This window comes from Pollicipes pollicipes, unplaced genomic scaffold (genome assembly GCF_011947565.3).
Source record: "Pollicipes pollicipes isolate AB1234 unplaced genomic scaffold, Ppol_2.1 Scaffold_4219;HRSCAF=4965_pilon_pilon_pilon, whole genome shotgun sequence".
NCBI lineage: Eukaryota > Metazoa > Arthropoda > Thecostraca > Pollicipedomorpha > Pollicipedidae > Pollicipes > Pollicipes pollicipes.
In genome coordinates, this window is record NW_023596448.1 from 15,287,526 (window position 1) to 15,300,485 (window position 12,960).

General features: G+C 65.4%; 1 protein-coding gene and 1 long non-coding RNA gene across 2 annotated transcripts; both read right to left on the bottom strand.

Annotated features, from left to right (window-relative positions):
* Nucleotides 1–29: 29 nt before the first annotated feature.
* On the bottom strand, nucleotides 30–5,016 carry LOC119095373 (protein Gawky). The gene is made up of 7 exons (XM_037218220.1): nucleotides 4,915–5,016; nucleotides 4,420–4,650; nucleotides 3,833–3,966; nucleotides 3,408–3,594; nucleotides 2,955–3,086; nucleotides 1,277–1,578; nucleotides 30–414 (listed from the first exon to the last, which is right to left on the bottom strand). Exons 2-7 carry the CDS (start codon nucleotides 4,565–4,567, stop codon nucleotides 211–213), a joined length of 1,107 nt encoding a protein of 368 aa, XP_037074115.1. The 5' UTR covers nucleotides 4,568–4,650; nucleotides 4,915–5,016; the 3' UTR covers nucleotides 30–210.
* An 896-nt stretch (nucleotides 5,017–5,912) lies between these two features.
* Nucleotides 5,913–12,740, bottom strand: LOC119095375 (uncharacterized). Its single transcript, XR_005093869.1, has 5 exons — nucleotides 12,651–12,740; nucleotides 12,186–12,268; nucleotides 11,787–11,873; nucleotides 7,979–8,057; nucleotides 5,913–6,040 (listed from the first exon to the last, which is right to left on the bottom strand). It is a non-coding gene; the product is annotated as an uncharacterized LOC119095375 (long non-coding RNA).
* Nucleotides 12,741–12,960: the final 220 nt, after the last annotated feature.

The window sequence follows — 12,960 nt, forward strand, 5'->3', positions numbered from 1 at the left end:
ACAGCCGACAGCCCCCACGGTAGTTGTGACGGCGGAACACAGCGGGAGCTAAACGCCTGCCACCGACGGGTGCAGGGCAGGCAGAGCGGCAACGCCGAAGCCTGTCGGAACGGCGGCATGTGAAGGCGCCGCCGATGGTGTCATAACTTTTGCGGGTTGTGGGTTCCAAATTGAGCCTAAAACGAGCCAGGACCGCCCTGTCACCACGCGTTAGCACGGCCAGGCAGACGGTGAGCAGAGGCCAGACCGGCCAGACCGCCGACAGCGGGCCCAGCGGCTGTGAGCGGCAGCAGCCGGCCGCTGCCTTCCGCCTCGGCAGAGTCGACCCACCTTGAAGCCCTGGTCGGTGAGCGTTCGGAACTTGTCGTACATGGCGCCCTTGGAGCCGGTGTGCATGCCAGGAGCGCGGCCCGCCTGCAGGTCAGCACGCCAGCCTCACTCACACCGCACACACACGAGGGCGTCGGCAGGCACACACGCTGGCGTGCGCGGCACGCGGGCAGGCGCGAGCACTATACAGCGGCGGGCGGTGTCAGGCAGGAGCGCCGTATGTTGGCGGGGCCGCAGCACCGGCACGAAATGCCAGCCCCGACCCCAGCCGAGGCACCGGAGGATGCAGAACGCGCGGTATTTCGAGCAAGCTTTGCTTATTTGTACCACCAGCTGAATCAACGTGCCCTAGTCACAGCACAAGAATTTCTCGCTGCTTGTACGCGCTTTAGTGTGGGCCGGCTGCTTACGCCAGTATGGACTGCCTGTACAACTCTTCACTTTTGAAAGACTATCAAGTTTCTATACAAAATGCAAATCATCTTGATATTGCTTTTCGTGGCGTTTGCAGCCTTGCAAGAAGGATCAGAAAAAGCTGTGGCAAAACATCACATAAACCAGTGTCGGGTTAGGCGGCGTGCCGCAGCGCTTTGGCACGGGGCTGCGCCCTGACCCTGGCATGTTTCCAAAGGATGCTGTGATCAGGAGGCTGACGAGGTACCTGCTACTGCCGCCGGCGCGGACACCGCCACCTGGCTAGCCGCGCTAGATTATCAGCCGCACACGGCAAACGGCCACATGTTATCACACCGCACACGGAACCGAGCCACCAGCCTACACTATGTGCTCCTAGAGCAATGACCAAACGTCACGCAACAGCACGCAAAATGTTATCGCCAAACGCGACACACAAACCCGCCTGTCCCGTCTCCCAGCGCGACAACGCACACACACCGAGCCAGCGCGCCGGCTGGCCGCGGCCTGCTGTCTGCGGACGGCGCCTTACCTTGGCCCAGTCCATGTCGGGCTCTGCCCAGCCGCCGGGCATGGTGGGCGTCTTGGGCTTGGCAGCCCAGCCGGCCGGGCCGTCGTCGCCGCCCCAGCCGGAGACGGGGCCCGGTGGCGCCTCGCCCCAGCCGTTGCGCGGCGGCCGGCCCCACGGGTCGACGCCCTTGTGGTCCGGCGGGCCCGGCGGCATACGCGACAGCATGTGCGGCGCCGGCGGGCCGCCCGGCAGGCCGGCGCGGCCCGGCCCGCCCGGCAGCTCCTTCCAGCCGCCGCCGCCCCCGCCTCCGCCGCGCTTGTTGCCTGCGGCGATCGGTCGGGTCAGAGACATCGCATCAGGGTGACATGGCGGCGGGGGTGAGACGGCTGCCATCCGAGACAAACGGCGGCAGGCGAGACTTGTGTCATCCCCCATTAATCCCCCACTGTGGAAGCTGAAAGCCGGGAATAACAATGACTCATCGCGTCACAGTTCAAATCGGATTGATGGCAGCAATGCTGCTGACGGAAACCGATGGAAACCTATCAGGATCACCAATTCAACAGTTACACAGACCAAACACTATTTGCGTACGAACTGGGGCGGGGGGGGGGGGGGGGGGCGAGAGAGAGAGCTAGGAATTGTAACGGTTCCATCACCACGTATCGATCATGACACCTTTCCCTCAGCTCAGCGGCTTTCCCAAAGCAAGCCGCCGACTCCCCCAATCCTAGCATGCGAAAGACCACTGCCGTGCCGGCTAGCGAGCCCAGCGGGATGTAGCGCGCCCCCATTTGCCGTCGACGGTCCGCGTGACGCCGCGGCGTCGGTCGGGCGTTCACGGGCCGGCGCGCGGGCATCTAGGCCAGTCTGCGTCCACGTCTGTCGCGAGCGAGCGAGCCCGCCGCTCGCCCACGTCTGGTCTGAGAGTCGTTCTCACGGGACCCTGCCCGGTCTGGTCTGGTGCCCCGGCCGCCCGACGCCTGTCAGCGGCCGTACGGGACCCTGCCTGACCTGATCTGATGCCCCGGCCGCCCGACACCTGTCAGCGGCCGTGCGGGACCCTGCCTGGCCTGGTCTGGTGCCCCGGCCGCCCGACGCCTGTCAGCGGCCGGCGCGCCCCATGTGCGCTGTGAGCGACGGCGGGTCGGGCGGCACAAACCGCAGTCCCGCGTCACAGGTCGCGGGAACGCCTGACGGGCAGGCTGTCGCCCCGGTTGAGGGGGAGATCGGCGTGTGGTCTGCGTGGCTGTGACCCCGTTAGCTACAAGAAGCGACCGGCCCCACGTTCCGAGCGGGCGGCCGAAGCTGCAGGCCCGGCACACCATGAGTGACCGTAGCCGTTAGTGGCGGCGGCAGTGGTCGACCGCGGCCGGGTTAGTGCATCCCACACCCGTCGCCGTCGGGGCCTGAGCAGGCGATGGCGGCCCGCCATCGTCAGCGTCGCCCCGAGTCATGCAGCTGAGCCAGCGCGGCCAGCGCCAGCGGAGCGGAGCAGCCGACCGGCCGTCGGCAGCTCCAGTAGCAGCAGCAGCAGCAGCGCACAGGCAGAGCCGGCCAGCCGGCACGGACTGGCCGCCACCGCTGCGTTAGTCGAACGACGACGGCGGCGGCGGCGGCGGCGGCGGCGGCGGTGCGCTGCCATCAGCGAGCCTGCGCGCACGCGCTCGCGAGCGGCGGCGCCGGTTCGGGTGCTGACCTGGTCGGGAGCGCTCACCCCAGTCGTCGAACCCTATGGGCCGGCGAGGCATGGGCGGCGAGTGGTCGCCTCCCCAGGTGCCCGGTCCGTGCTGCGGCGGTCCGCCCGTCCACGGTCCCGGCGGCTTGTTGCCTGCGGCGGCGACGGCGGGCGTCAGACGTCGGCCTCTACAGCCGGCCCACGCCTAAACAGAGACAGTCGCAGCGAGCGCAGGCGACAACCACACAACTGCCGCAATATGCTCTCACAGAGGCAGCAATGTCGCAGTGGGACTGAACGAACCTCGTGATTCCGAGACCACCGACAGCCTTAAAGCGCCACGAGCAGCATAACGCGCAGCAAAGTTTGGCTATCTGTCGGTGACGAGCATTCCCGATGACACCAAGACGGGACGCGGTAGATGGGAGTGGCCGGGCACCCGTGCGCGGGCGTCCGGCCTCCGACGCCGCTCACCCCAGCCGTCTCCGTTGGGTCCGCGCGCCTCCCACGGCTTGTGGCCGCCCCAGTCGTCCTTCTTGCCGGGTCCGCCGGGCCACATGCCGCCGGGGCCGGCCGGGCCGCCGCCGCCACCCCAGTGATTGCCCGGAGGACCGGGCGGGCCCGGCGGCCCGGACGGCGCGCCCGTCCACATACTGTTGGCCTGCCGAGACGGAAGAAGGAGCGGCGTCAGGGCATCGCCTCTGGCGCTCATTTCGCCGGGAACCAGCAACTTTAAAAACGTTTCCACCCCCGCAGACACGCACACGCCCTCCGAAATAATCCAAGTCAAAAGCCGCCTGCCGGCCAGCAGAGCTGGGCTGAGCAGCAGCCAGCGGAGCGGCGGCGGAGCGGCGGCTGAGCGCCATCAGCCAGTCGGCGCGGCGGGAGCGCGCCCTCACCTGGGCCGAGTCGTCGTCCTCGCCCCAAGTACCGCCCAGGTTCGACTGCGGGATGTGGTGGCTCCACTGGGCGTCCATAGCCTTGGCCGCCGGCACGCCTCCGTTACGCAGGTTGGCCTGCCACACGTCCAGTCCTGCGGCGAGCGGGCCCGACGGCCGGTCAGCACCGCAGGCCGCCGGTGAGGCACAGGACACTCGGCGAGGTCGGGCGACACGCCGTGACGCGCCGCAGCCGCTCCACACCACCCGGCATGCTGCGCGGCGTGGCCGCAGGTGTGCTGCACGGTTCATGGCGGCAGCCAACTTCGTAACGCATTCAGTAAACACGCACAAATTTGACGAGCACGTGGGAAATGTGACGAACATGGTTGACATTTCCGTTATTAGAAGGTTGCGTGAACACGCGTCACACTTTGTGAAAAGGACGACCAGGCTGCCCTCGCGTTTGCACAGGAACAACTCCGCGGCCGCAGAGCATTCTGCGACTGCAATAGCAGGCGACGGAAGCGGCACCGCTGCGGTGGGCGCCGGCGGCGCGGGTGGCGCGGGGGTTCCGTGCCGGCGGCGCCGGCCGGTCGTCAACTGACCGTTGTTGACGCCGGGCAGCTTCCAGGCGACGACGGTGGCGGGCGGCTCCTTGTCAGAGGGCTCGGGGCTGGTAGGGATGTCCCAGTTGGTGTCCTGGTTCACCTGGCTGCTGGACCAGCCCTCGGTGGCCGTGATGGCCGCGCGCATCGCCTTGAGTCGCTCCAGGTCGGCCGAATCGGCCGACGGCGGCGGCGCCGGCGCCGCCGCCCCGCCTGCCCCTCCAGCGGCGCCTGGCGGCGGACGGCTGTCAGCGGCCGGCTCGACAACACCACGCGGACACTGGCACGCGGCACACCACCGAGCGGCGCGGTGGCGGAACGTGTCATCACGGAGATTGAACGCACCCACTCGTTCACATGTTCCCAGCCGACATTCAAACTACGCCACTGACGACACCATGCATATGTGTACCCTGGTAGGACGCACAATACCCATGAATTTCTAAAGAAAAATATTCCTTCATCAACCAAGGCCAGGTAGTGACAGGTACGCACCATTGTTCGGGTTCTGATCGGCTCTCTGTCCTGTCGTTGTCTGCTGTTGTTGTTGCTGTTGCTGTTGCTGTTGCTGCTGCTGCTGTGGCTGCTGTTGTTGCTGTTGTTGCTGCTGTTGCTGCTGCTGCTGCTGCTGCTGCTGCTGCTGCTGAGTCGGCTGCTGCGGCTGCGGCTGTGGCTGAGGCTGCGGCTGTTGTTGTTGTTGCTGCTGCTGCTGCTGGGCGGCCGGCTGCTGTTCCTGGCCGCCAGCAGGCTGGGGCGGCACCGGCGGCTGGCCGTTGGGGCCGCTCTTGCCGGCGGCCGGCGGCCCGGGCGGCGGCTGGGCAGAGGCCGGCGCCGGCTGGCTGCCGGCCGGCCGGCCGCCACCGCCGCCCCACTGGGCGGCCGGGCCGGCTGGCGGCTGGCCCCAGTTGGCGGTGCCGGCAGCGGCTGCCGGTGGCGGCGCGCCCCAGCCGGCCGTGCCCGTGCTGCCAGTGCTCTCGCCGCCGCCGGCCAGCCGCGCCCAGGCCGGCCGTTCCCAACCGGCGCCCGAAGCCGGCGCCACCGGCGGCACGCGCGCCAGCATCACCTCCGCGGCAGCAAGCTCCGGCTGCCCGACCGCAAACCACAGCAAGGTCAGACGGCAGCACGGTGCAGTCCACAGGTCACCGCAAGGTCACATCACACCAGACGCCACACGATACAGGACTCGCATGGCCGAGGCCACCGATGACGCTCTTTGGGTCACAAACGGTGGATCGCAGCTGCCTAGCACACGCGACACTACAGCCTGCGAATTCCACAGACCGCGAACCAGACACTGCACGGTAACGGTGTAAATAGCTCAGGCCTCCGGCTCAGCTGTAAACGGCGCGTGCAGCAGTCGCCGCACTTCCCACCGCAAGCCGCCGCTTCAAACCGCGGCGTCTGACCACGCCGCGGCGGGCGCCCCCTCCCCTCTCCCGCGGCGGCGGCGCGTCGCGGGGTTCCCCGCCACTGACCTCTGAGCGGCCGGAGCTGGACGGAGGGGCGGCCGGGGCGGCCGGCGCGCTGTCGGAGCTTATCACAGAAGGAGGAGAGGAGAGTGCAGCGCCGGGGCAGGGGCTAGCTCGGCACCCCTGCCGGGCGTCTGCCGTCTCGGCGGCCTCTGTCGGTGGCGGAGGGGGGGGGGGGGGGGGGTCAGGCGAGACAGGCCGTCAGCGCCCTGCGCCGGCGGCTCGCTCAGCACAGCCAGCGGAGCGCCGCCGCAGCCGGAGCGAACGGACGTCGCTCCACGGCGACAACCGGCGGGCGACACGAACGCGGGCCAGACCGATGACAACTTACTCAATCAGAGAGGTAAAGTACATAAGTGCATAAAACAGGACAGACGAGAAACAAACTCCTTGCCCAACAGTAAGACGAACTTCACGCCAACATTTTACAGCGTGGGTGAGCTTTTCAGGGTGCCGCGTTTCGCGCATCACATAGACAGATCGTCTGCAGCGGGCGAGAGACATCTTGACCGAGCTATAAATGAGAGGACAACGGGCCGCTGCGCCCCGGACCAACATCAAACAAACAAGACCCGGGGCGTTGACTCGGGTTTACCGAGCATCTAACATCTACCATCGCAGAACAAAGGTCACTCGTTCGGGTGAAGGGGTCTCCTGACGACACAACAGCGAACTTTGACGGCCAAACGGCGTTTCACAACGCACGGCGCCGCCCACTAGCGTGACATCGCAGCGCCGCCGCCGCCGCCGGCGCGGTGTCAGAGGCGGTACGGCTGTCGTCGCGCGCCGCCGTGTCGGACGCCGTACGCGGCGGCGCGGCGCGCGCCCCAGACTGGCCGCGGGCCAGGCCGGGCGCCGGTGCGCCGGCCCGCCGCACCGGCACGCGATCGATGCCGGCCCGGTCCGACCGCCGCCGGTCACACTCAGGCCCGTCGGCCCGGGGATGGTCTCAAGTCTGCTGGGCTTGGGCCCCGGCCTATGTAAAAGTTACTTGGTGTCCAACTGCGCTGTCCGGGAATATGCGCAGGAAAACTAGCAGAGCAAATTCCTTGCTGAAAGCGCAATGACTATTGCAATGGCAGCTCCCGGCCGTCGCGTACTATCTATCGCAGTTGAGTCAGCGAGTTCTCTTAATTACCTCAACACGCTACCTGCTTGTACGGAACAAAATACATGTGTTTGGTGTGTGCGACGTGATGCCCCACCTTCGCCCAAATTGATGTCAAAACAAATAATTGCAGTACCATATGTTCAACCTGGTCCTTACATCTTAATACAGTTAGACACTGATTGGGAGCGCCAAGATCAGACACCTTGCGCGTGAACGTGTCTGCCATACGGTCGGTCTTCGAGCACGCCGACATGATGTTTTGACCCAGACTCCCCCGTACCCGACGACGGCCAATGCACGCCGACACGCGCCGCGTCGCGTCCTTTCTGGACGAAGAGTACGCAGGGGATGGCCGTGGTCGGCCTACTCTAGCTCAGCGGCACTCTCCCATAATACGTGCCGCACCTCCACTTCAGAGCAGCTCGTCGCTTGTCTCCCGGGGTCGAACGCTACCCATCTACACCCTGCTGTGCATGGCCACCTCTGGCGGCCGAGCTGCCAGACGTTAACAATAGGGGAGCTTGTCTGGGGGCGGGGGTGAACGGAGAATTTGGAAGCAAACGAATGATTGAAGGGTTCAGGGAAGGGCAAAAGAGTGAGTGAGGGGTCAAACCGTTACGACCATGAAATGGTTGCTGACGTCACTGGGTCATGCACCACCGGGACCACACCGGTCATGTCCCTACACTGCAGCCTTGTGCTCTCTTTCCCAAAAATACGACAGTGAAAACAACCTGGGTTCGACATCATAAAAAGTGAGGAGCATATGATTGAGCTGAAAAGTAACTCATGATTGGGAGTGTCTACTGTTTTCTGTTACTGCTTTGTTTTGTTGTTGTTTTGTTTCGCCCTCAGAAGGGCACTTGCGCTTCAGGCCACGGGCTTATCCTCCCGATTTCTACCATTGACAATGATTGGTGTGGACGGGGCGTCGGCTGTCCACACAAGCGTGCGCCAGATGGCAGCGGGCGGCACTCACCTGGCGTCCGGCAGAGGCCGCCTCCGCCGCCGCCGTCGTCCGGGGCTGCTCGCTGGGGGGCCGGCGAGGCGGCGCCGTCCTGCAGCAGCGGAGCGTCGCGTCAGCCCCGCGCCGGGCGCATACAGCGGCGGACCGCAAGGGCCCAGTCGGCCCAGCAGGCCGGACTGGGCGCCGCGCCGGCCGCCGCGCGCGTGGTGAGGCTGGCTCACGCCGGCGCTGCGGCCCACAGTCTGGCCGGACGGGCCCCCACGCGGCCGGTGTGGAGGCCGCGCGAGGCCGAGGTCCGGCGAGACACGTGCTCAGCGGCGGCGAGTGAGTCGCTCCGGCACACAGCCCTTCACCAAGCAGTTGTCATAGGACAGAGGCACATCACCCAGGGACCAGACCCGGTCGGAAGCCCACTGGCAGCCGGGGAAGGTCGGATTTGTCGCAAAAGGTCACATGAACTGGGACAGGCCGCCAGCCGGAGCCGTCCCGGCGATACAGGCCGCCAGCCGGAGCCGTCACGGCGATACAGGCCGCCAGCCGGAGCCGTCCACGGCGATACAGGCCGCCATCCGAGCCGTCCCGGCGATACAGGCCGCCAGCCGGAGCCGTCACGGCGATACAGGCCGCCAGCCGGAGCCGTCCGGCGATACAGGCCGCCAGCCGAGCCAGTCACGGCGAATACAGGCCGCAGCCCCGGAGCCGTCACGGCGATACAGGAAGCCAGCCGGAGCCGTCAGGCGTACAGGCCGCCAGCCGGAGCCGTCACGGCGATACAGGCCGCCAGCCGGAGCCGTCACGGCGATACAGGCCGCCAGCCGGAGCCGTCACGGCGATACAGGCCGCCAGCCGGAGCCGTCACGGCGATACAGGCCGCCAGCCGGAGCCGTCACGGCGATACAGGCCGCCAGCCGGAGCCGTCACGGCGATACAGGCCGCCAGCCGGAGCCGTCACGGCGATACAGGCCGCCAGCCGGAGCCGTCCCGGCGATACAGGCCGCCAGCCGGAGCCGTCACGGCGATACAGGCCGCCAGCCGGAGCCGTCCCGGCGATACTTGTCCCGTTCAAATTTAACTGAGGCTACGCGTCCGTCACCAAGTCACACAGCCAAAAACGAGAGTCGTACACGGTCGCTGGCGCCGGCCGAGTCTGTCGCACCACTGCAGCGATTCTGGGGGGGGGGGGGGGGGGACGGCGGAAGCGGCGCGTGTCTTTCCAAAGCAGGCTGGGGCCCGTCCAGTCATGACAGGTCCCTACTGTCCCGTGCGCGCCAACATTACATCGTCACCCGGGTCTCGCGAAGCAGACTAGGGGAGGGGGATTACCCTTCGGCGGTCTGAACAATGCGGCGCCATGTTTTACCTGCATGAAGGTGCTCTGTACCGCACCACCCTAGCATGTAAGGCTGATGCAATGCAGCGGTGAGAACCCAGGTGGGAGAAATAGAAATAGACGGGTATTTATGGATTAAGGGCACTGAAGCAATGCGGACAAGGAAAGGTCCGTCGATGACGGAGGAGCGCGCAGCCAGAGCTTGACAGTGACAACATAAAACGGCAAACAACGCCGCATATTGCCAACGACCTGTCCAGTGGATTAAGACATTTACATAGCGGCCGGGTCAGGAGTACCCTGCGCCATCCCGCCGGCCCGGTACGTCAGTCAGGGGTGCGTCGGGACCGAGTCAGTAGCACCCTGCGCCATCCAGTCATCTCGGTGCGTCGGTCAGGGGTGTGTCAGCAGCACCCCGCTCTATCCCGCCGGCCCGGCGCGTCAGTCAGGGGTGTGTCAGCAGCACCCCGCTCTATCCCGCCGGCCCGGCGCGTCAGTCAGGGGTGTGTCGGACCGCATTCCTCTAGCGGCAGGCGCCCGGTCTGACAATGCCCCTCCCAGCGGCAGCCTTCAGCGGCAGTGCACGCGTCTGAACGTGACGGGCGCGACCGAGGCCGCACCAGCCGACACCGTGCAACTGTCAGAGCCAGTCGACCACTGTCTGACGGCGCGCGCGCGCGTCGCTCCCACTGTGTGAAGGGGAGCGACCGTCCGGAGCGGCGCGGCCGGCGCGACAGCCCCCGCCCCGGCGGTGGCCTTATCGGGGACGGCCTATGCACGGCGCGTTGCTGTTAGAACCCACGCAGACGAATACTGGCCGAGCGATTCGTGATAACGCGGGTCCACACCGCTGACTGAGTGTCGTCCCCTTCCCCTGTTTTCAGTGCTGCAGAGCATTCCCCAAGCCCACAAGAGATCATGCTACTGCTACGGGGTGGCCTGCCCTCTTCGAATACATCTGAGGCTACTATCACCTGAGCAGGCGGGCTTCGCCAGCATACACCGGGGCCCACCTACCCTGCCCCCGCCGTCGGTAGAGTTCTTTCGCAAGTACGGCGCGCCAGCTACCCTTCCCAGGCACCCAGAGCCCCCCCCCCCCCCCCCTCCTTCGTCCCTCTGCCCGGACGGCAGAGGGGAGGGCGCTCGACACCAGGGAGGGGTGTGGGAGGGGTGGGGGAGGAGCCGTGGCGCGGCGCCACCCGGGGTCATCACAGACAGCCGGCGCTGACAAAAATAGACAGTGATTCAACGTCCGCCGGCGGCCGGTCGGCGATGACCGTCGCCGGGTGAGCACTCTGGCCTCCGCGAGCCTCTGCCGGGGACGCGGGCCTCTGCCAGTGACGCGGGCCTCTGCAGGGAACACGGGCCTCTGCAGGGAATGCGGGTCTCCCCCGGGGACGCCGGTCTTTCCGAGGGACGCGGATCCCTCGTCGTGCGGACCTTCCTCGGGGACGGGGGCATCTCCCCGGCGACGCCCAAGCCAGGAGGTGTAGGCCTCTTCCCGTAGGGGCTCAGTGGTCTCATCCCACAGCAGGCTTCATGCTGGGGCCCCGTGAGTGTCCGTTCCGTCCTGTCTGCTCCGTTGCCAGCGCCTCAGCATGGACGGCCGCCGCTCCATGCCCGGCGCGGCGTGCCGGCTCTGTGGCCTGGCCCAGCCCCATCGGGGCGGCGGGCTGAGTGGCCGCCGTTAGCCGACGGTGTCGGGCTTCCCGGGCCGCCAGGCTCGGCCGGCGCCGCACGTGAGCCAGCCAACCAGCCGGTCGGCCCGCCGACACTGCCCCAGCCGTGACCGGCGCCCCGGCGAGGGGCGGGCGGCGCCGGCTGCCGTCCCGCCCCCCTCCCGCACGACTCAGCCGAGCCGTCACACCTGGCGGCGCCGCCGGGCCCGGCCGGGCGCCGCCCACCGCCGAGCACCCCGTCACTGTCGCGACGCGCGCGGCGTGCCCGTCCGACGGCCGCAAGTGTCACTTCAGCGGCGGCCGACTACAAAACAGCCGTCCGATCTGCGATAACGCCGTCGGGCCGCGTCAGGCCGGCTGACGGCGCCGCGCCCGGCGCGTGCCGGCCGCCGCCTCGCAACCCAGTCACGACTGACAGACACAGCGCCATTGCCAACAAGCCGTGCTTCAACACGGTTCGCACCGCCCGCTGCGTACCGCCCGTTGCCGCCCGCCACCCCGTCACCGTCACAAAAACCGCCAGGCGAGCCGTCCACCACCCCGCCACCGTCACAGAGACCGCCAGGCGAGCCGACCACCACCCCGCCACCGCCAGAGAAACCGCCATGCGAGCCGACCACCACCCTGTCACCGTCACCGTCACAGAGACCGCCAGGCGAGCCGACCACCACCCCGTCACCGTCACCGTCACAGAGACCGCCACGCGAGCCGTCCACCATGCCGTGGACTCGCCCCGCCCACAGCTACACCGCAGAAGCCGGTGCACGAGGCGGCAGCTGATCGGCCATGCGATCGGCGGCGCCACACTCACCCTAATATCAGGCACTTGTTTGTCGACGGTCCTCGACGGACCGTCCATAGCCCTGGAATGGATCAAACTCGGCCGACACTCGACGATCTGCGGGCGGAGGACGGACGGTGGTCACGGCCGCCGGCGCCGGTCTCGCCGCTGGGCCCGCAGAGCGGCACCACCATAAGTCGCCCGAGTGAAGGCGCTCTGGGGTCGCAAATAGACCCTGACATTGGAGTGACTTTTTCCATTGCATGACAGTACACACCTGCATATCCCAAAACACTGTGTCATTGACAATGTATCAAGTGATGACAGTCTAGCTCATTGCCTTGCAGAACATATCCCAGAGCAGCAAAAGCACACATCAAATGTGGAAAACCAGTCACGCAGATTGAAAGATAGAAACACCATACTTACACTGACTAACTGCCCTGAATTATTGCAATGGAACATTGAGATATTATGTCGGTCTTTGGTGACAATCGGCGATGAAGCAGGTGCTGGAAAAGCAAGACAAAGATTAGTAGACATTTAAATGATGGAAAGCAGTAACAGTGCCAAAACCAAATCAACAATGCAACAAAACATTATCAATGCAATGCTTGTAGCACCATGATAACCATTAACCATGGTCCCGGCACCACTTACGCTGCTTGCAATGTCACATACCCGGCTTATAACAAAGAGGGAAACTAACATGATCTTGCCAAAATAAGACAGCTGGAAATATGTTGTCCTTTCTATGTCACCTGAGTACATGGATGTAAGAGTGATTTAAAAAATAAGAAACTGATAAATCAAGATCCAGTGTTCATTGCAAACTGGCAACATTAAATAATCTGAACAGCCAACCCACATTGCTTCACACCAATGTATGCTTACATCTCCCTTTGGAAGCTGGGAGATTGTCTTGGCACGGAGAGTGAGCCAGGTATCATGACATGGGTCACCTGCAAACAGCATCCCATGTGCATCAGCACACAGTCAACAACAGGAGCTGGGCACTGGATGCAACAAACAGATCAACACTTGCTGAGTTAACCACATATAAAGCATAATGTGCATGGGGAACACAAGTGCATAGTGGAAAATAAGGATGACCTGATACTGATGATAGTATAAATTAGTCCCAGAAAATCAGGGCACAGCCAACTAAGGGCCCCTTTTGTTTCCTTTGTTTACATGGCAGCAC

Bases quoted from the DNA above. Each gene is read 5' to 3' on its own strand.
- LOC119095373 (XM_037218220.1), bottom strand. From the start codon at position 4,567: ATGCGCGCGGCCATCACGGCCACCGAGGGCTGGTCCAGCAGCCAGGTG. The intron at 3,967-4,419 runs GTCAGTTGACGA...CGCTCGCCGCAG, and splicing joins GCTGCCCGGCGTCAACAACG to GACTGGACGTGTGGCAGGCC. The intron at 3,595-3,832 runs GTGAGGGCGCGC...CCGTCTCGGCAG, and splicing joins AGGACGACGACTCGGCCCAG to GCCAACAGTATGTGGACGGG.